Source organism: Elaeis guineensis, chromosome 15, assembly GCF_000442705.2.
Source record: "Elaeis guineensis isolate ETL-2024a chromosome 15, EG11, whole genome shotgun sequence".
NCBI classification, from domain to species: Eukaryota; Viridiplantae; Streptophyta; class Magnoliopsida; order Arecales; family Arecaceae; genus Elaeis; species Elaeis guineensis.
The window spans coordinates 67,126,714-67,148,754 of NC_026007.2; the positions used below are offsets into that span (position 1 = coordinate 67,126,714).

At 38.3% G+C, this 22,041-nt stretch overlaps 3 protein-coding genes across 3 annotated transcripts; 2 read left to right on the forward strand and 1 right to left on the reverse strand.

Moving 5' to 3' along the window:
* Positions 1-3,382: 3,382 nt before the first annotated feature.
* LOC140854079 (histone H3.3) lies at positions 3,383-6,092 on the forward strand. Its single transcript, XM_073249487.1, has 5 exons — positions 3,383-3,521; positions 5,017-5,088; positions 5,204-5,280; positions 5,407-5,497; positions 5,599-6,092. The coding sequence occupies exons 2-5, from the start codon at positions 5,017-5,019 to the stop codon at positions 5,767-5,769; spliced, it is 411 nt and encodes a 136-aa protein (XP_073105588.1). The 5' UTR covers positions 3,383-3,521; the 3' UTR covers positions 5,770-6,092.
* A 7,223-nt stretch (positions 6,093-13,315) lies between these two features.
* Positions 13,316-18,659, forward strand: LOC105058449 (pentatricopeptide repeat-containing protein At3g02330, mitochondrial). Its single transcript, XM_029268470.2, has 4 exons — positions 13,316-14,371; positions 15,359-18,096; positions 18,189-18,329; positions 18,430-18,659. Exons 1-2 carry the CDS (start codon positions 13,591-13,593, stop codon positions 16,300-16,302), a joined length of 1,725 nt encoding a protein of 574 aa, XP_029124303.2. The 5' UTR covers positions 13,316-13,590; the 3' UTR covers positions 16,303-18,096; positions 18,189-18,329; positions 18,430-18,659.
* Positions 18,660-19,366: 707 nt separating this feature from the next.
* Positions 19,367-21,821, reverse strand: LOC140854026 (uncharacterized). The gene is made up of 4 exons (XM_073249279.1): positions 21,650-21,821; positions 21,446-21,530; positions 21,139-21,307; positions 19,367-21,042 (listed from the first exon to the last, which is right to left on the reverse strand). The coding sequence occupies exons 2-4, from the start codon at positions 21,463-21,465 to the stop codon at positions 19,585-19,587; spliced, it is 1,647 nt and encodes a 548-aa protein (XP_073105380.1). The 5' UTR covers positions 21,466-21,530; positions 21,650-21,821; the 3' UTR covers positions 19,367-19,584.
* Positions 21,822-22,041: the final 220 nt, after the last annotated feature.

Here is a 22,041-nt window from a genome sequence, read left to right on the forward strand (position 1 = left end):
ATTTTTTAATATTAATATTAAAATATAAATTTAAAAGTCAAAAATTTTTTTACTAACAAAATTATTAGTCTTGTGATTAAAGTATTTTCTTTCTTTCTTATCTTCAGCACGTAGCGATACATGCTATATGACCATATGATACACATTAAATATATAACGAGATGATACATATTATAAACTTTTTTGATACACATCCAGCAATTATTTAATATACGCATACAGCTAAATTGATATATAGTTTATCGAATTTAGTTTCATCATGATAGAGTATATAATTAATTGATATACACCTAGCAAAGTATTCATCCAATGTCTCAATACATACCTCTAGATAAAGCGATATATAGTTTTCAAAACATAGCATTCATCAATACGCAGTGCATCAGTAAATGATACACATTAGAGGTTTATTGATATATATCGGAAGCTTTTTTTGATACACACCTAATAACAATCTAATACACATCTACAAATAAATTGATACATAGTTTATCAAACTTATTATTCACTAATGCAGAGTATATGATTAGTTGATACATATCCAGAATAATATTCATCTGACATCCCAATACCCACCTTTAAGTGAAATAATACACAGTTTTTGTAAATTTTTAGATGCAAAGATCTTAAAAAAGAAAAAAGATTCGGAAGAGAAGAAAGGACTTCAAGGTGTGTATTGGGTCATTGTTAGGTGTATATCAAAAAAGCTTACAATATATATCAATAAGCTTTCTATTGTGTATCATTTGTTCGTATATTATGTATTGATAAATATTATATTTTGAAAACTATGCATCATTCTATTTAAAAGTGTGTATTGAGATGTTGGATGAATATTTTGCTAGATGTGTATCAATCAGTCATATACTGTATACTTGTGAATACGAAGTTCGATAAACCATATATCAATTTAGCTGTATGTGTGTATTAAATCGTTGCTGGATGTATATTAAAAAAGCTTATAGTATAAATGATCTGATTATATATTTAGTGTGTATCATATGCTCATACAATATGTATCATTATGTGCTGAAAATAAGGAAGAAAGAAAATACCTTAATCACGGAATTAATAACTTCATCAATAAAAAAAATTTTTAACTCATATTTTAAGATTAGTATTAAGAAATACATAATAATTATGAAGCTCATCCCATATGATCTTTTATAGTGCCCGCCCCATATGATTTTTGTTCAATTTGTGGCACGTATGCCACCGCCTCTCCATTCCTATATCATGCAAATGGCGACAAGCAAGACATTAAGGGAGAACAAAGGCAGGAAGAATTAAAAACACAGAAGAAAAGGGAATGGCATTAACGGTTACTGCCTCACTGAGGTGTGGGCAAGCTTGTGAAACGTAGGAATTGGTTCAAGGAAGGACCCCCTTTAATAAGAATTCTCGTATCGTTACATGCATTGTGCATTTAGTAAATTTATTAATAAATTCAGTCTAATTGAGTTAAAATTATAATAATAATAGGGTGGGCTCAAGCTTTTAAGTAAGCAAAAAAAAGATATTGGATATATGATAAAAAAGAAAATTAAGATATGAAATAGAGAAATGCAGATTAGAGGATACGAATTAAAATGTAAGAAATCATAAAGTTTAAAAATATAAACCAGGATAAGATAGTTAATTAAACAGAGCATAAAAATAAAATATATAAAACTAAAAATTTAAAACATAAATAAAATATGGATTTTAAATGTAAATTTGAATATATGAAATAAAAATCTAAAGTAATTGAAAAATATTTTGTATCATTTTTTTAAATAAGCAAGATACGAAAGAAAGATATTCATTTCATAAAGGGGAGAGAGAATGTATTTACATACATAGATACACATGTATGTATGTGGATTTTAAATAAGTATTAAAATGATGAGTATAAATACTATAAATACTCAAAAAAATATAAAATTTATATAAAGTAAAATAATTATTACTGACTTGTGTGTTTTTGCCCTTTATAGGCCATTGCCAAGGAGAGAAATTCATGAATTTCACTTGAACAATTTTATTTTCTATTTAAGATCTTTAAATTTTACATTATTTTGAGAGAGAGAGAAAATTTTGAAAATGAAAAGTAGGTACTTCTTTCGTTTCTCTTCCTCTCCTTCATTATCTATTATTGATGCGAAAATCCTGTCTAACTATAGTAGCTTAGATAGTTCCAACCAATTTCTGAAGAGATGCTAATATGCATACAAGAAGAAGAGAAATGCTCATTAGATTGGCTCCTATTCGATCCACCAAATTATTATAGTCGGATGAAATTTTGGTATTAATAAAATATATTGTGTATGAAAAAATATTTTTTATTTTTTTATTAGATTGGAACATCTTTGGCAACAATATCACAGTTATCGCATCTACGAGCATCTTAGGTCAGCCAGCAATTTGACTACTTTTGTTTGAGTTAAGAGCAAACAACTCTGGCTCAAAAGTATAGGGCATGTAACATGGGGCAAAATTGACCTCCTTATTGTGGAAGGATATGTGGCAAATATTTCAAAAAAAAATGAATTCGAAAAAATTTTAATTCTAGATGGGATCCATATGAGGACGGAGGTTACAGCAATTCCTTCATTTTTGCCTTTAAATTGTAATGAATCCATGCTCCTTTTTCTATATAAAATATAAAAAAAATTCATCGGATTGACTATAGTTTGATGTTTAAGTAAGACGTAGTTTTAAAATAACTCCCATCACTGCCTTGCGCTTGAGAGGAGGAGAAAAAGTGGGCGAAGATGGGGAAACTAGCTGGTGGGACACAAGGTTGTCGACGACAAGTGTGAAGGGTCCAACCCACGGCGGCGAGGGGAGGAGTGCGCCCGTTTTGCGTGGGGGGTTTGCCCCGGTGGGACACGGGAGAGGAGGGCGGAGGGAAGAGAGGACCACAGCCACTTTCCTCAACCGATCAATCTATTAATTGGCTGCTAGCGTTGTGATTTAGAAAATTTCAAGAGACCGAAAATATGAAAAAAATTTTGAGGCCGACAAAGAGGGGGCCGAAACGAACTAGAGACAGGTGTCAGCAGCCTTGTTGTTTGGAAAAAGCCATGTGTTGCTCACGTGGCATAAAGTACAGTGTAATTCGGACGGTACCGTTAGCCCCCGGATCCTACGGACCGTATCCATCAATCTCGTATTGTCCAGGGGTGATTTGGTCAGATAAGCTAATATACCTTCCCCTAGCTTCACGGCAGGAACATAACCTCCACCCACCCTTATCCGTGGATCAACTCGCCAGCCAATAGGAAAACAGCTTCTTGGGCTAGCTATCCGCGACGCGCCCCAACTTCTCATCTCAGCCGTTGGCTCTCGCACTGAGAAAACACAATTGGAGAAGATCTCAACCGTCCATCGATTAATGTGGTCCACCTGTGCCGGTGGATCGTTCAGGAGAGGCCTATAAATAAGGCTCCAATAGCTAACGGGTATTAGTTTGGTTCTCTCGTCAACGGGCTTGGGGCTTTTAGGTTGCAAGCTTTTTCGAGAGGGACTGGGCGAGAGAGGTAAGAGCTCTAAGCGCTCGTCTTCTGCTTTTTTTTTTTTTTTTTTTTTTTTTTTTTTTGAAGGTTCGAAGATTTTTTTGGGTTCAACTAAGTTGTTGTTTTGTCAATGTAAACCTTGGGTTAGGATTCTATATATATATATTTTTTAATAAAAATTGTGATTTTATGTTGTGGGATTGGAGTCGCTAGGGCTTGTTTCAGGATTGATGCTGCGAGAGAATTTGGGGATGTCGTTTTATTCGTGGAAAGGTCGTTCTTTTCTTCTTCGTTTTTCATGGTTTAAGGTTTCCTTCCATTGATTTGGGGTGATTGTTGATGTGGTGCGGAAAATTGGGAGCTTTTTGTGGTGTCTTGCGGTGGATTTGATTGCAATCTTCGTTTTTTGGCCGTTGTTTTTCTGATGATTCTGGAGTGGCTATTGTTTTTATCTATTGTTGTTTCTGAAGGTTGCTCTGCGTTGTTTGAATTAGACAGTTTTGGAATAAATTTTTTGTCAGAATTGCTATATTGTGAATTGGGGCTTGCTTGCATACATTATAAAATTTTGACGCTCTTGTGATTTTGTGTGTTTTTAGGAGCCAAGGTTTTATACTTTCGAGTGTGCTTAGAAAATTAAAAACTAGAAAGCAAATTACCGTACTTGATTAAGGGATTTCCTTTTGTTGAACTCTTGAAGCCGCTGAGCCTCCTAATCTATTTACCTAACTTTAGCGACTAATTATTATTCTATATTATTCTGTAAATGAAGTTATAGTAAATCGATTGTTGTAGTGATTATGCTTGGTGGTGGTTGGTGTAATCCTACGAAACTTGGCACAGAACCATGATGACTTATGGAACTATACTGATTTGTTCCTAAGATTAATTTATAGTTGATGTAGGTATTATGCTGGCTGGTTATTGTGTATTTCCTTCTTTTATTTTGAATTGAACTCTGATGTTTCTGTCTTTGGCTGTGGTAAGAACATAACTTTTGGATTTTTTTTTTTTTTTTCTGAGTTGTGCTTTGTTCTGTAATAGGGGTCAATGTTGGTAGCTATGGTAGTGTTCTACTGGGATTACAGAAGGGTTATATTTATTGAATTTTTTTTCCTTCTTTTTGTCTTGCATTTTATGATTGGTAGCTATAGAGGCTGGAAAATTGTTGTTTTAGGTTCCTTGTTGTCTTATCTGTGTGATTATCATCTCTTAAATGAATGAAAATTATTGGAGTGGAGGGGAATGGAGGAGGTCATTTATGTTGCTTAACTAGGACTTTGGAGATGGCTGAATCAACTTGGAATGTGGGTAATGGTTCAGCTCCCTCCTTTCTTCTGCTTTATCTTTTTTTTTGTGTGCAGTGAATTTGTAGATCTTGTTCCCTGATTTTTGGATATAAGATTTATTTATTTATTTATTTATTTTTTTGTGTTTATGACTTCATTCAGTTGAAGCCTCTTTTTTTTTTTTTTTTTCTTTTCTTCTGCTTTATCTTTTCTTTGTTTTTTGTAAGCAGATGGCTCGTACGAAGCAAACTGCTCGCAAGTCTACTGGTGGGAAGGCTCCTAGGAAGCAGCTTGCTACCAAGGTCTAGTGATTACTTGATGTTGCATATGGTGTTCATTCCGTAGTTCACCTTCCCTTCGGCACACTTGCCATTTCAGTCATTTGCTTATGAAACTGTCTTTTGTTGTTGATTGTAGGCTGCTCGCAAGTCTGCCCCCACAACTGGTGGTGTGAAGAAGCCTCACCGTTACAGGCCTGGAACTGTCGCTCTTCGGTATGTGATGCAATCCTGTGGTTCATGGATGTTTGTGTTAGTGGTGTCTTCTTGGTTTAGGATTGGTGGTTGGAGTCATGTACTGGATGTGTTATTAATGTGTTGTTTGATGGTGGATGATGACAGTGAGATTCGCAAGTACCAGAAGAGCACGGAGCTTTTGATTAGGAAGTTGCCATTCCAGAGGCTTGTCAGGGAAATTGCCCAGGACTTCAAGGTGAGATTTCACGCTTGGCGGTCATGGCAGTTGATGTTGCGTTTCATTCAAGCCTTTTAATCGTGCTTCTGTTTTTACGTGGGCTTCCGTGGTTTTTGCAGACTGATCTGCGTTTCCAGAGCCATGCTGTGCTTGCGCTGCAAGAGGCAGCTGAGGCATATCTTGTGGGTCTGTTTGAGGACACCAACCTGTGCGCCATCCATGCCAAGCGTGTGACCATTATGCCCAAGGACATTCAGCTGGCTAGGAGGATCAGGGGTGAAAGGGCTTAAGATGGCTCTAGTTATGGAATTCAAACATTGTGACATCTGCATGCTATATTTCTAGCTTTTAGTAGTAACTGTGGGACCATTGTATTTGTTTGTTTGTTCAGTATTGCCATGGAACAAGAACAACCAATTCTAGTTTTAGTTGTTAGAACGATGTTGGTTGCTGCGCTGGTCTTTTATGGTGTCTTGGTATGGAAAAAACGGAGTCTGTGATTGGTGACTGCAATTTGTCGTTGGATCATCCATCGACTCATGGATGTGTATGTAATTGTTCTTATTTTTATGTAGTCTGTGTTATTAAAGGTTTAGTCTTGGATGTTTTTTTAGTCTTTGTGCGGAATGTCAGCTATTGCATTGTTGGTCAGCTTATATCTAGTTCATTTTTCCGTTATAGATGGGAATATTGATGCTGTTTGATCTGTATGGTGGGGGTGTTTCTTTCAATTCCTCTTTTCTGGATGTTGTTATTTCTACGGTAAAATTTTATCCAAGAACCATTCCGAAGCTGTAAGGTTGTGGGTATAGCCTGGGTGAAGAAATCTCTCTTATGTTTGTTTTCTGCCGAGGTTTGTCGACCGTTTGGTAGTGCGTGCTAATGTGGCTGGATGTCGTAACGTTATTCTTCCGGGAGATGGTTTCTCTATTTTTTCGTACCATCTGTGGGGATGATTTCAATCGAAGTTTTCTATTTGGTTTTTCCTTGTTAATGTTGGCAGCTTTTGTTTTGTGGTGGGATATTAATCTTGATGGTTGAGTTTAATGTCTGGAACGTGGATTATTTGTGAATTTTAACTGTCAGAAGGAAAGTTTGATGTGTTGGTGGTGGTCTTGTTCCATGCCTTTTGGTGGTGGCTGGTGGGATTTTTCTCTCTTTAGTAAGAGTTCAAAATTTTCGTTTCTGGTTTTGGAAGGAACGGTTATCTGGACTTCGAAGGCCTTCTTTTTTTTTTTTTCTCTTTTCTTCAAGTGTGAAGAATGATTTTTTGTTTTCTTTGTATTGTATTGTATTGCTATGTATTAGCTGATCCTTTATAAGGTATCGGTTGGTGCAACATACAATATATTTCAACATAGTTGTTCTTTCAGCCGTCGGATATCTAAATTGACCTTGTGTAAAGGTAATTAGGCTTGCTTGGTAGGAAGTTAATTAAGCTTGGTTAAGTTTTGGAGGTTCTTCGATAGAGAAGTTTTGGTTAAGTTTTTTCCTCTGAAATTGGTCTCATGTGAGGATCTCCATGGTGTCTCTTTTATATTGTGGTGGAGTTATTGTAGATGGTTAATCGGAATTGGTAGGTCATTAGGTTTGGATAATTTTTTTATTAATTATAAATTATGATTGTTAGTTATGAATATTAATTATAAATTGTATCCACATTTAGAAAGTTATTGGGAGATTTTAAAAATCATTCGTGTAGCTGAGCTGGTTGGCGTTTTGAGGAGCTCAGCCCGCAAAAGTTTGATTTTAGGAGTTTAATTTTTGGATGTCGGTTTGAGACGCTTGATCTTTAGGAGGCCGGCTTTAGGAGTTCGACTTTTTGATGTCTTCGATCTTAAAATGAGTTTGGTTTTTAGAAGTTTGATATTCAGATGTTGATTTTGGGAGTTCAATTTCAAGAGGCTTCGACTTTTAGAGTTTAGCTTTTGAAAGTTGTTTTCGAAGGTTGGCTTTCGAAGATTGATTTTTAGAGCTCAATTTTTGGAAGTCAGCTTTTGAAGGTTGATTTTTGAAAGCCGACTTCTGGAGTTTGATTTCTGATGAGCTCGGTCTTGATCTCAGATTTAAGTTATCACTTTGACCTCGGGTTTGAGTTATCACTTCCGTCTCAACCTTGGATGTTCACAAACTTATGGATTTGCAAGAAGAAAAAAAATTGAATGATGAATAAGGGTTCGAGAGCTTCTCATCATAAGCTTTGAATTGTGAGAGTTCTCGCTTTTAAAGCCCCTCCTCTCTTTGGGGTCTTTTGGTCCTATTTATATAGGTGTGGAGTAAGGATTCATTATAGTTATTTGTGAAAATCAAAAGATGAGATATAATTTTTTTTTATGAGTTATCGTCTCTTTTCTTTATTTGGATTTAAATTTGTCATAATAATTTTTTTATTTTTAGATTTTTTTTAATTGTAAAGTTGTAACTGTTCGAAATTCAAATTTTTACAAAATGCTGTAGCCCATCTTTTCCAGTGGAAGGAAGGAGCTATTATTGTGGGAGGATGGTATCTTTAGTCACACATCGGTTATCAGTTAAGAAAGATAATGCTTAAATGGGATCGAGGTATTCTCTTTTTTTTATCCAATGAAATACTTTTTAAAAGAGCAAAACTGTGAGGCCGCATGCCATGGACTGGTTGAAGTAGATAATATCTCGTGCCGATGGCCACAGAGGCCGATCCATCTGAGTCATCCGAGCTTTTGACCACAATATTGACATAATCTGTAAGAAATATCTTCTATCCATCTACACGTTTACCTTGATTGGGGAGTTACTATTATGGAAGGATGGTATTTTTAGTCCTACATTGGTTATAAATTAAGAGAGATTCTAACTTATATGAGATTGATGCCTTCTCTCCTTCCCGCGAAGTGCCTTTTAAAAGAGCAAAATCATGAGATTGTATGCCATGGATTGATTGAAGTGGATAATAGCTTGCGCATGTGGGCGCAGAGAATGACCCATTGGAGCTCTTGCCGTAACATTCTCTATCCCTGGTAGATAATTTTTCATTTAGAATATAGATAAACTAAGAGCCTTTTTTATGTGCCATGGTGCCTAACAAAGAGGCCCTGCTAATGGCTCTTTGCCTCTTTCTAAAGGCAACGTTCGAAGGATGGAGTCGAGGGTGATACTATCTGAGTTGAACATGCTAATTTGTGTAAACCCGTCTTAAAAGATTGTAGGCCCGAGACCTGGCCCATGACCAGCTCTAATAATACGGCTGACGTATTTGTGGATCTAACAGTGGTTGATGGGGGTGGCACATTGCTTGATTCAAATAAGTAGTATTCAATCTAATGCTATGCAATTCCTTCTAAGCAACTGATCTCCTGCAAAAGCAATCCTTCTAAGCAACTTACCTCTTATGGAAGCAAAAGATTAAGATGCATACTCTGTGGAAATATGATGAACAATTTGCACTATATTGAGTAAGATCATACAAAATGGAAGTCATTAGTGAGAATTGAGAAAAGCTTAATATTAACAAGAAAGATTGGCAAGGATTCATAAATGCAATCCTGATGGATGATGATGACAACAAAAACAAAAACGACTCCTCGTCTTTTAAGCAACTTTCAAGTCAAAGCAATGGAGCAGGACAGTTTAAAACAAGGTGGTGTTGGCTTTATTATGGGAAGTGAAAGACTCTGCGATACTCCCAGTTGAATGCACCTCTTCAACTTGGCTTGGCAGATTTAGCCTTTTGGGTTCATGGTACGTGTTATGTTTGCATAAACCATTACAAAAGCAGGTAGGCTGTTACATTAGTATATATATTGACCATAGTTTGAATAAATATGCAAAGTTTTTCCTGGACTGCACCTGATCGTGATGAACCACTCCAGAATCATTTGGATTGTTCCAAAATTTCCTTGCTAACCCCTGCTACCTTAACCATGTTATACTCCCTAGAGAGCTTTTCCGATGCTGCTCTAATTGTAACTGGCCAGTAGCAACATTATGGGGTGGGGAAGCCGTCCTCCATCCACCAAGAAGAAGCTAGCTGCATGGGTAGGACACAATCTAAGCCACATGTTAAGCTCGATATACATTGTTGATCTATGCATTTCTAGAGAACTAAAAGATTTTTGAGATCATGTAGTTAGTTAATCATACATGGTAGTAAAGCCAAAGTTCGACTCCATGGGTTCAAATCTTCTCCACATTAGTTATCTATTCCCTGAAAGCATATAGTGAACAACTTCATGCTATGTGTTCATATTACACCTCAAATCACGTTAAGACATGTAAGAAAGCATGTCGATAGGTTAATTGCATCTAGTGCATTTGGATTTTAGGTTTTAGTTAGCAAACATGACATGCTCGCTGTTTGCTTGATCCACACCCGATCTTGTGAAAACTACTGCACATTAGGTTGGTTGAACCTTGCGCATTTGGTTTTTGGGATCAAGTAGTGCTTAGCTAACACAACACACCAATATTTTTCTCAATCGACACCTAATTCCATGAAGCTACTTCAGGCGATCATGCCACATGTGCACGTTACGTCTCAAGTCATGCTGTCCATAGGTTAACTAATTGCACCACATGCATTTGATCATACTGCTATCCTTCCACACTTCTACTTGAATTGCACCATTGCCCTTCAGTCAGAATCCATGGCCAATTCTTTCGCTCCTTGGACCATTGCAACTCCTCCTCCACCCATCATAGAGACGCGTCTGCTACTACCATGCATCCAATTCAAGCTACCCTCGTTTTAAGCTCCCAACCCCTCACAAGACAATGATAACCTCCACAACCCCCTTTTAAATCTCCCATCAAACGCACAAGCAAGCACACACACACAAAAACTCCTAAAGCCAATCAAAGTCCAAGGATCCAAGAAAGACACAAAGCCATGGCTCCAAACAAGGCTGTTCTTGGTCTGGCGATGGTGGTGTCGACAGCCCCAGCTGCGGCAGACAAGGAAGCATGCTTTTGCCCCTGCATGAAGGACAGGTGCATGGTGCTCGCAGGCGCCACCCGCGAGGACTGCGCCAGAGCATGCACCGATGGTTGTCAACAAATAGGCGAGGAGGGCCAGCCTAATGAGTCCGAGTTCTGCGGTTTCTGATTAAAAGCACCAGCTAGCTCAAGTCTTGGCCTTCTCATCTGGCTTCCCTATGGATGCTTCAGTTTCCTAGTTTATTTCTAATAATATCGTAATACATGTTTCATTTGGTCCAAGAATCACCAGATGCTTTGGCGGGGTTTTCTGAATAAAACAATTTTGTTTGAGTTGTAGTAAATCTAATTTCTTTAATTTCTTTAAAGTAAATAGCTTGTATAACTTGCAATGGTCATGGCTTTTTTGAGCATGAGCACATGGCAAATGACTATGATTCTTGTTGGTGTATTAAACTAGCCCCAAGATACGTGGTATCATCATATGAGATCAAAAAGACATCAATCTCAAAGCATCAGATTCCAGCAGATCAATTTATCGGTTAGCAGATTCAGCTCGGTATTTTACCGACCTAAATGAAGGACACTCTTATATTCTATCCGGATGACGTCTTGGCTGACAAGAAAATATTCAGGTCGGATATTTACTGACCTAAATTTCGGTGCCTCTTCTATCCGGGATGATTATTATGATGTTTCTATCTCACTTCGGTCATATATCGATCATAGTGACAGACTCAGTCGTTCTGTGAATGCCTATCTATCATAATTTTTGCAATCCAGCCATAACTGATCACGATCTCATGTCCAGTTCATATGCATAGTTGCATGCCAGCTCACTTATAGCTGGCTTTCTAACCGCCTAACAAACTCTTCTAATGGCCTAACAAACTTTGGTATGGTTTCTTCATCTCCTCTAAAAATAGAGGGTCAGGGATCCTCTATAGATAAATCTACTCTCTGAAACTAGGGGAGACTTTGCTGGTAAAAAATTAGGCCAACATCTTGACTCCTACCCAGTTCTTTTATTGTTCTACTCAATCTTTTTTGCTCTTTCACTCTTTTTTATCCTTGTTCTCGAGGCTCGAACTGACTTAAGCATCGGAGGGTCAAAAACTGAAGGATCCTTACTCAGTTTCTTGACCGATTTTGCAAATTAGAGAAATTTTCACTAAATCGCAAGGATCACTTCAGCCCAGTCTCATGTGATTTGATTTGTCTTACTCCAGATTTTGAGTCTTGCAGCAATAATTCTATACATTAATATTTTTGGTAGCTTTGGTATATATATTCTTTGTTTTACTTAATATTGCTCATTTATCATAATTTGCAAGGAAGTAAACATGAGCTATTCTTTAAAAATGAGAAAGTTAAAAAAACAGTCCCCTAAAGGAACAGAGCTCTTACCGAAAAATGACTAAAACGATGCCTTGTTTAGAAAATGAAAATACTGAAAGGTAGAAAACAAAGCAATACTGGAGGGTGAGGAACCGTGCAATGCAGCTGGTGAAGGATTAAAACTCCTGAATCTAAGAAGATTTGGATGGGCTGTTTGTTTGTGCTTATTTTGATGCCTCCTTTCATGGACCTGATATAATTCTGACTTTTAAAATATTTAGAAGCGAGAAACTTCTTGTAGAAACTTGTTCCCAGGGAGTCATCAGTTTGCCGCTAGGTAGGAAAAAATATGCCTCCACTGTAGCCCTGCGCTTGATAACACACCTTCGGAGTCGTCTCGATATGATGTGGATGGATCCCAAGGTGCGGTGCCGCCCTTGTTGTAGGCCCATTTTTCTCAAAAAAACAAAAAGATTATTAGTGGTTGTGCAACTCTTTGGATTTTGTCAAGTTGGGTGATTCTAAGTCCGAAGATAGTCCGCACAGTTCCTTTCCTTTTCAATTAATTTTCCAAAATTCATTGCATAATAAAGCTGGAGAAATTTCTAACATTTCTAGAGGCCAGAGGCTGTGAGGATTGATTGTTAAGCGGAGGGATTCGTAGAAAAAATATATTTAAACTAAAATTTATCTTATCGATCAGTACCATTATGTACCAACTATGCTGGTATCGAACTAACAGTGATACGAAGGATGTACCGACACTCAATATGCCAAAGAAACATACCAACATTAAGATGGTGAAGCTTGATTTAAATTCTTAGACTATATTTGATTACCAATAAAAAAAATCCGGGATCATTTTCCAATTCCTAAAAGATATTTTTTTAAAAATTGTCGGAATAATTAGTTCTAACTCTTATATAAATTTCGATAAATTGATATAAATCTGTATGGAATGAAACAAACTTGATAACATGTAATGTATAAATAAGAGTAGACTCTCTTTGTATTTGCCTTTGATATTTTATTGTTATATTTAATCACTATTTTTAGTTATCACTGATCGGTATATGTTCTTACTTATTGTTTATGTTAATTTGTTGATGGTTATTTACTTTATTTCTTTAATTTTTTATAGATTTAATTTTTCATTTTATGTTATATTATTCATTGATCTTCCATCTCATGGTTATTAGGTAGTCCACGGAATTGAGGCAAATCAAAATATTTAGTCCAAACTCAATCAACCGGTTAGTGACGATCTAATCAATGATCAATCACTGATTCAATTGACTGATTCGTGATGAACTGTTAAGAGTCATTGGCAACCTCAATTAATTGATTGGTGATGACCTAATCAATAGTCAATCATTGATCAATGATCACCAATCAGATGAGCTTCCAACAATGATTGATCAAGGGTCCTCGCCATAGTTGATCATTTACTTTTTTGGTCCATTTGATCCATGAAATGATTAATCTAATCAGATCAAAACCGTGCAACGATCGACTAAGTGACACCTAGCATAATTGATCATTTATTTGATCACTATGTAAATGGGGAAGAGAGAGAGAGTCTCACCTTTCATTCTATTTAATCTCAATTAGTAACATAGTATAGATATGTGTCATAAGCATGAGAGTATAATGCCTAATGGATTTGTATTTAATGGGGTTCGGAGGAATGCATGCTAAAAAAAATATATTTGACGGGGTACCGATTTGGTTTGACAAAATTTTTTACCTATCCCGGATTGGATATATGAGACCATATCAGGGACATAGCCGTTGCCCCCTTGAAAAATTTCAAACCCCTAGACTCAACTGGATCGAAGTAACGAATCACAGAGCTAAAATTAATGCCAGCCTTCTCTAAAATCCGGACTCTCCTCCACTCTTTTAAGCCTTTCCCTCCACCCCTGGTTCGCCCACTCCGCGTCCACTCGCTCTCTCCCCGGGAGGTATTCAACCACAACCTCCGTATCGGAGCGCTGGGCCGTGCCGCGAGGCTCGAAGCTGCCCGGCAACTCTTCGACCAAATGCCCAACCGAGATGTTGTCTCATGGAATGCAATCCTCACTGCATACTGGCAGAACCACGACATGGAGGAGTCGAAGCGGCTATTCGATTCGATGCCCGAGAGGAACATCGTCTCCTGGAATTCCATGATTACCGGCTGCCTCGAGAATGGGAAGCCCGATGAGGCTTTCGGGTACTTCGTGAAGATGCCTGAGACGAACGTAGCTTCCTGGAATGCGATGATCTCTGGCTTCGTAAGGTATGATCGGTTCGAGGAAGCTGAGAGGTTGTTTCAGGAGATGCCCGTGAAGAATGTGATTTCTTATACCGCAATGCTTGATGGGTTTGCTCGGAAAGGGGAGATTGAGAAAGCTCGTGATCTGTTTGATAAGATGCCGAAGAAGAATGTAGTTTCCTGGGCTGCGATGATAAGTGGGTATGTGGAAAATGGAATGTTTGAGGAGGCGAGGAGTCTGTTTGACCTAATGCCTGAGAAGAATGTGGTGGCCTTCACAGCAATGATCACGGGGTACTGTAGGGAGGGGAATGTGGAGAAGGCGAGGAGTATTTTTGATGGGATTCAGCATAAGGATCTCATTTCGTGGAATGCCATGATAGCTGGTACACTTTAAAAGATTTTCTATTTGATCTTCTGACAATAATGTTATAGGGTAGACTGAAGAGAAATAACAAATCTAAGTTTGAAATATTTGCTAGAAAAAGATATAACCACTATCGGCATGACATTTTGCTTGATTTAATCTTTCTCATGAGGCTCAGAAACACTATCTTTTCAAGAGATGGCATTTTATTATGTATTTGTTTTTCTTTGGTCATTATTCTTTTTAAGAAAATCAAATATAGTCCTTTCGAATTCTAGGTGGGTTAAAGACTGTCATTTAGTTACTGGTGCTGCTGAGATGAACGAGCTATCAGATGTGTCAATTTCATTGGAACTGAGAAGTTTAGATACTTTTGGAGACCATGGTTATGACTGAAATATTAGAAATTCAACCAGTGATCATCATCATAAGTACTTTGAGCTGGCTTTGTGAGTTATTCTTCACATTTATACAGACATTGGGCTACTTGTGGCATTTTCTCCCTGAAAACTTTTTTGCATTATGTTGGTTCTTACCTTCCACACGAACTGAACTTCTCTCTGAAGATTGGTTTCCTCAATTTTGATTGTGCATGTGCACAACCATCTTATTTGATTCTCCACAGCTTTTGTCCTCACTGCAACTTTCATGCTTCCTCTAGAAAATGTTTTGAACTCCAGTGCCTAGCACACTGCATGCTTGCTCCAGCATTGTCTTCTCTACCAAACTTATATGCGAGATTGATTGTCTTCATGACCAAAATTTAAAGTATACTACATATGATGTTCTTATATTGTTTCCATTTTGTCTCCAAAGGATGCATGAATTAGTCATCTGCAGTAGTAAGTAATAGATGAAAGCATGCAAAATAAGCTTTATAGCAGAATTTCCCATACATTGTCATGACTCATTCAGAATATCAAGGTATCAACCATTTTGTCTTATTCAATTTGCTGTTATAGCTCATTTAGATGGATTTTCTTTTTCCTGTTTTAATATTCTGCAGGATATGTGCATAATGGGAATAGTGAGGAAGCACTGAAACTTCACATCACAATGCTGGAATTGGGCATGAAACCAGATCATGCAACGCTTATTGCTGTACTGACAGCATGTTCTGCTCTTGCATTGCTACAACGAGGAATGCAAATTCATGCAGTTGCCATCAAAACCAAGCTGGAATCTAACACATCACTGAGTAATGCTTTGATAACCATGTATAGTAAATGTGGTAGCATTGGGGAATCAGAGTTAGTCTTTCAAGAGTTCAAAAACCGAGACTTGGTCTCCTGGAACACCATGATTGCAGCATACGCACAGCATGGGCAGTATCAGAAAGTTCTTGCTTTATTCTTTGACATGGAATCAAATGGGTTTACACCAAATGGCATTTCATTTCTTAGTCTCTTGTCCGTGTGTGGGCATGTAGGCAAGGTGGATGAGAGTATAACTTGGTTCAATTTAATGGTTTCCAGATATGGAGTATGTCCAAGGGCTGAACATTATGCTTGCCTTGTGGATATACTAAGTCGAGGAGGACAATTAAAGAAAGCTTGTGATTACATCAGAGAGATGCCATTTGAAGCAGAGAGTACTGTTTGGGGTGCTTTGCTGGGGGCATGCCAAATGTATTCGAGTATAGAGTTAGGGGAATTGGCTGCTAAGAAACTTGTCCAATTGGATTCCCAAAACTCAGGGGCCTATGTGATGTTATCAAACATGTATGCTGCAGCTGGCATGTGGAAGGAAGTTACTAGGGTGAGGATTTTGATGAAGGAAAAAGGAGTAAAAAAACAACCAGGGTACAGTTGGACTGAGATTGGTGACAGAGTGCATGTGTTTTTGGTGGGTGATGCATCACATCCAGATATTGGTCAGATTCTTTCTGAGCTTGGAAGGATTTGCTTGCACATGAAATTTCTCGATGATGAAGCCGACATTGTATATTAGAGTTGATTCATTTATAAGGATATTAGCTTTTCCTCAAGTATAGGCATCCTCTTATGCTTCTTTGCTCCCGAGAGTTACCTTATAATACTTCAAGTTAAATTCCATACAGTGGTCACAGAATGATGCTAGCTTATATTGTCATATTTTTGCGATCTGACAGTGCAGCCAACAAAGTAAAATATTTCGTCAGGTATAAAGGTGTGCCATATCTTTCTTGTTGTTCTGACTGAAATAAGAGATTTCTTTTCCTGTTTGGACTGACATCTAGTCAGCAAAAATTTGAAGACCCAGTCTACAAAGAAAGATTAGCTCTTTAAAACTTCAGGCAGGGTCATTAAACTTCAAATGTTGGCTTTATAGCATGAAAGAGCTTCGAAGCTTAAGAGACTACGCCAAGAGCTACTTAGTTTTCAGTGTTGGAACATCAAGATGGTGCCATCGATTGAATGGTAAACTTTGTTGAAGTTGCATTTTAAGCCTAAAGAGCAGTTGTTATAGGAAAGATCAACAAATTGGATGATGGTCACAGGCTCAAGTTCAGCAGAAACAGAGACTAACAGAAAATGGTAAGCTTGGTTACTGAGCTCGATGCAAAAAAAACATACCCTCAAATTAAACACCAAGGAAAGCAGAAATTCTGGTAGGAAGCCCGATTTCATACGTTCAAACTTCAGCTATGCATTATTCCCATGAATTCTCTCTCCTTGTAAAAACTTACTATATGGAGACTGCTGATGCTAGTTTGAAGCTTGAGCAGAAAAGCAGATGAGTAAATTCTGGTAGGAAACCAGATTCCAAAGAATAGGAAACCGAGTAGTTTCATGATATGTATTTTAGTTTGAACATACTGCACATTGAAAGAAACAAATAATGAAGAAAGAGACCTGCAGTCAGCTCCAAATAGACGGGATAAAGCTTGTTGGTTAAGTTGACCCTATTATATACTAGAGAAAGAGTGGTATCAAGGATTCAGATCCTAGAAGGACGTTCCGTGGGATACCGGAATGGAGTATCATCTCATATGTTGGGACCGTGCATCTTGCTAATGTCTCAGCATCCCAATCAGGATATCTTGGGACATCCTCTATCTCAAGTATCAGAATGGGGCGGGACGATGGCGCATCTCATTCCATAGAAAAATCGGGACAGCCCTATCCCACGGGATGTAAAACCTTGAGAGGTATTATATTTGTTGCAACTTAACCATGAGGCTCATGGTACCAGAGCGGGGGAAATTGTAGTATAGCAAAATTCTTCCTCTCTTTCATTCTGTTTTTAAAGTTGCAGCATCCGATTTAGAACTTCATGCCATGGACAGTTCATAGAGTTTTTAGTAATTCTGTCATCATATTTTAAGGGAGGTAATTGAACTGATTTGTTTTGGCTATTATATACTAGGACTGATATTCTGTTATTTGCGCCACCACCACCACCACACACACATTCTTATTTTTCACAGGATATACTTGAAATATGCATTTCGCTGAGACTGTGGAACCATTGATTGGAATGATGTCACTGTTATTAAGGATGTCTAAAACTAACTTCATCAACAATGTTCCACACACATGCACCCGCACCCACACCCACACATTCTTATTTTTCACGGGATATATTCGTAATATGCATTTCAAGGACATGCTCAGACTGCAGCACCATTGATCGGACATGACATCATTGTTATTAAGGATGTTTAAAACTAACTTCGTCAACAATGTTCCCCACATTGATTTAGCAGAGGCGGAAAACCAATGCAAATATTAGAACCTCGGCCTGGACTTGCAACAGAGACAGGTGGAACTTCATAAACATACTGCTAGCTTAACATATAAGGAACATCCTTAATTTCAGGTTCACTCAGGGTCTCTGTGTTTGTGACAAAACAGATTAATCCTTCTTGCTTATACTTCAGTAGCTGTGGGGTAGATCAGGAAGAAATTCCATCAGGAGTATGTAAAGTTATCTAGTCTTTACACTTTTAAGGTACACCTTCATGAGGAGGCTCTGGATGTCCGGTTCATTCACAGGTAAATCCTTCTTGCTTATACTTCAGTTGCTGTTGCCTGGTAGATCAGGAAGAAATTCCATCAGGAGTATGTAAAGTTATCTAGTCTTTACACTTTTAAGGTACACCTCCATGAGGAGACTCTGGATGTCCAGTTCATTCACAGCTTGAAGCAGGCCAACTTTCCAGCTGCCATCTCTGCTTCATTGTAACTTACCTCGAAGATAAGAAAGCAAAATAGCTTATTTGCTTGATTATCAATTTTCCATCTCTTTCCTTTTGAACTTTGCATTAGGCTTCCATTTGGTATGTCCTTGTACATATCACAAGCTTCCAAGCCCCCTGAATCTTTTTGAGGTTCATATTGATACATAAATAACATGATGTTGTGCTTCTCCAACTGGATGTGATTCATCACACAACCTTGAAATCATGGGTTTTGTATGGTTTTGTCATCAAACAGTAAAAACCTTGTTTTCAGTTTAAAATAGTAAAAGTTGTTACCAGAACAACAAAGCTACATAAAAGTTCTTCCTTTCTTGAGAAACAATCCACCAAATCACAAAGGACAATCAAGGGTTGGTATAACAGTGAAGGTTCTGACTGCATATTAACTAACCATTACTATCCAAATCTTGTAATGTACTGCTATAAGTTATTAGCAAGCATCTCACATTTTTCTTCTAAAAAAAGGAAGAAGTTATTAGCAAGCATCAATAGCTTTCAGTGGCAGTTGTCCATTTGCATTACATTTGAATTCAATACAAGAAAAAAGGTCCACAATGACAATCACATCCAGATCAGCAGAAACAGCTCCTATTGGATTGCATCTGAAAACTTGTTAAGCCAGACAGCACGAGCGATTGCTTTTTTAAGTAATTACACATGTAGATGACTGAAAGGTAAAGCAAAACTTGACTTGTTTGAATGCACCGCATTATCAAGAAAAAACAAAAAGGGTAAAGCAATACTTTAGGAGAATTAGAAAAATATAATGCTGTGTGTCTTGCATAACATTTAGACTGATGATTATTGACTATGGATCATGTACAATCAACATGACACAAAGATAATAAATTCACACTGCATATCAAAAAAGATCTCTTTGCTGATTCTGTTCAAACCATGTATACTACAGCCGTGGTTTCTTGCAACACTGAAGAACTAACTGCTGGCTATACTTTTGTCTTATTTTCAAAACTTAATTAAAACAAAGGACCCACAGAAACAAGATCCAAAGAGGATAAATTTATGAGAATACCAAGAAAAAATAAATTCTACTTGTGGGAGGTCTTTATCCTCAGCAGGTCTCCAAATCTTCTAAGAATAGCCTTTTTCTTTTTCTGCTTCACAGAGGGATGCTCCATGCCATCTAATTGAATCCCATCTAGATGATCAGAATCATCAGAGTTAAGTGTATCATCCATGACAATTGAGGAAGCAACCCTCATGTCAGAAACATTGCTAAGTGATGCGAACATCCGATCCTTCTGCTCTGGTGACCCTGCCATATGAAATACAGATCCCTTGAACTTTGCTGGCTCTCCAATTGAATGCCTACGACTATTTTGAAATCGTGAACTCTCACCCTTCCATCTACCAGATGGAAATCTGAAAATTCCTTTCATGCTTTTACTATCATTAATGGATTCCTTCGGCTGTGCGAATGATCCAGTCTCAGGCAAAGTGATAGTTTTGCTCGAGTCCAGAGTTGATGTTGCAGCAAGCAAAGCCTTCAGTACCTTAACACTATCTAGGGCTGCAGCTTCGCTAACCTTAAGGCATTCATATTCTTGCCTTATGCTCTGAAAGGCAGTTTCCTTCTCCAACAAGAGGTCCTTAAGCTGGGAATTCTCATTCCTGGCAATCTCTAGTGCTTCTTTGACAACAGTAGCTTCACTAACTGATTGTTTTAGTATATCCCTCAACTTAAAATTTTCTTCTCTCACAACTCTCTGTGAATCACTTAATTTACTGTTTTCCTGCTGCAGTTTAGTAATCTCCTCTTCAGACATCTTCATGCAACCGACAAACCCATTCTCTTTCACATTCCAAGCAGCAGTTGACTCCTCCAATTCCAGCTTCAACCTTTCAGATTCTTCTGATGCCAGTCGATACTTCTCTTCCATACTCTCCAACAAAGGTTTCAAGCGTTCAGCTTCTGCTCTCACATCCTCTAACTCCGACTTGGTTTTTGAGAACCTCTCCTTCACCTGATTAGCCTCCAAAGTTACTTCTTTTAGGGCAATAGCTAAATCATCCATGGCCCTCTTGCTCTTCTCTTCTGCTTCCATGGCTAACTTAAGCTCATTCCTGAGCTTCCCAATCTCCTCTTCGGCACGAACGACATCCGATGGACCATTCTTCTCCAGATGCTTCCCTAAATGCCTACTACTTCGGCGAGCCGAGACCGCAGAACCCTCCAAGCTTTTGATGCTCTCTTGAAGGGACCTTATCTCAAGCTTGGCTTCCTCAAGCGATATCTTCGTCTGTTCAAGCTGCTTTGTTTGGGACACAAGTGATTCGAGCATCTTCCTTTCTGAAGCCTTCGCTTTCTCCACTTCTTTCTCTAACATCTCCACTCTACTCTCATCTCCATTCATTTGAGATGGCATCCTCTTCTTCATTTCAGCAAGCGCTTGGACTGCCCGGGACTTCTCCTCCTTCTCCTTCTTCAGTTCCTCCTGCAGCCGACTCAGTTGCTGCGGCATCTCTGAAACTTTAACGTTTCGTTTCTACGTAGAATCAAATAAAATCACAAACAGCCAGTATCATCAGTATCCAATCGGTTTCGATAAATGGAGAGAGCAGAACGCAATAGAAATCTGTACCTCCGGCAAAGATGCGGCCTTGGTCGACGGCTTTCGATCTAAAACCTTGGACGACTTCGAGACCGAGGAATCCAATGAAGCAGGCCCTCCGTTGCTTGATTTGGATGGAGAAGTCTTGGAATTGGGGCTAGAAGGGGAGTTCTTTTGCGCCATTCCAGAGGACGCAGATCTTAAACGACCAATAATCAAACAAGAACAGATAACACGGAGCCATAAAACATCCGTAAAAGATCAAAAACCATGAAACCCGATTCTCGAACCCGGGAATTCGATCCAAACAAGATCAAAGGTGGGATTTTTATAGTACCTGGACCTCAAAGATTGCATCTTGGGAGAAGTCAGATGCAACAACCTCTTAAACCGCTCTCTTTTCTTTCCAGAAACTCAATAATCTAGGGAGGAGAAAAACGAAGAAAAATCAGAAAAAATCAGGGGAGAAAATCTCAAACAGCCGTTGCGAGAGAACTGATAGGCAGAAAGAGAGATCGAAGGAGGTCTCGTTGTACGTTACCTGGAATCGGGATTCGCGGGATCATCGATCCATCTCACGAGGTCTTCTATATTTTTTTTTTTAGCGGAGGAAGGGCGCTTTGGAAGTACGAGATGGAAGTTAAAAAAGAATGCGTTTTCTTGGTGCTCTGCTCTCTGCTTTAGCCTTTAGTCGTTGGGGAATTCACGATGACGAGTGGAAGAAGTCGGCATATGGCGTTCTAAGAGTCGTCCCCGAAGAGGAAGCCGGACGGGTTCTTCGGTCAACCGTTGATTGGATGGGCCCCACACGTTTGACGGACATGATATCTTAGAAGCACTAAATGCGGCCACATTCCAACTCAAAGAGGGTTGAGGATTAGGTTGTTTCGTCGGCTATTATTCAACCTCCATGGTGTTATTATCGTACATGTA

Coding starts and splice junctions, on each gene's coding strand:
- LOC105058449 (XM_029268470.2), top strand. CDS start 13,591: ATGCCAGCCTTCTCTAAAATCCGGACTCTCCTCCACTCTTTTAAGCCT. Junction 14,372..15,358: donor GTGGAATGCCATGATAGCTG/GTACACTTTAAA, acceptor AATATTCTGCAG/GATATGTGCATAATGGGAAT.
- LOC140854026 (XM_073249279.1), bottom strand. CDS start 21,465: ATGCAATCTTTGAGGTCCAG. Junction 21,308..21,445: donor ATGCAATCTTTGAGGTCCAG/GTACTATAAAAA, acceptor TGGTCGTTTAAG/ATCTGCGTCCTCTGGAATGG. Junction 21,043..21,138: donor AGGCCGCATCTTTGCCGGAG/GTACAGATTTCT, acceptor GATTCTACGTAG/AAACGAAACGTTAAAGTTTC.
- LOC140854079 (XM_073249487.1), top strand. CDS start 5,017: ATGGCTCGTACGAAGCAAACTGCTCGCAAGTCTACTGGTGGGAAGGCT. Junction 5,281..5,406: donor CCTGGAACTGTCGCTCTTCG/GTATGTGATGCA, acceptor GGATGATGACAG/TGAGATTCGCAAGTACCAGA. Junction 5,498..5,598: donor AAATTGCCCAGGACTTCAAG/GTGAGATTTCAC, acceptor TGGTTTTTGCAG/ACTGATCTGCGTTTCCAGAG.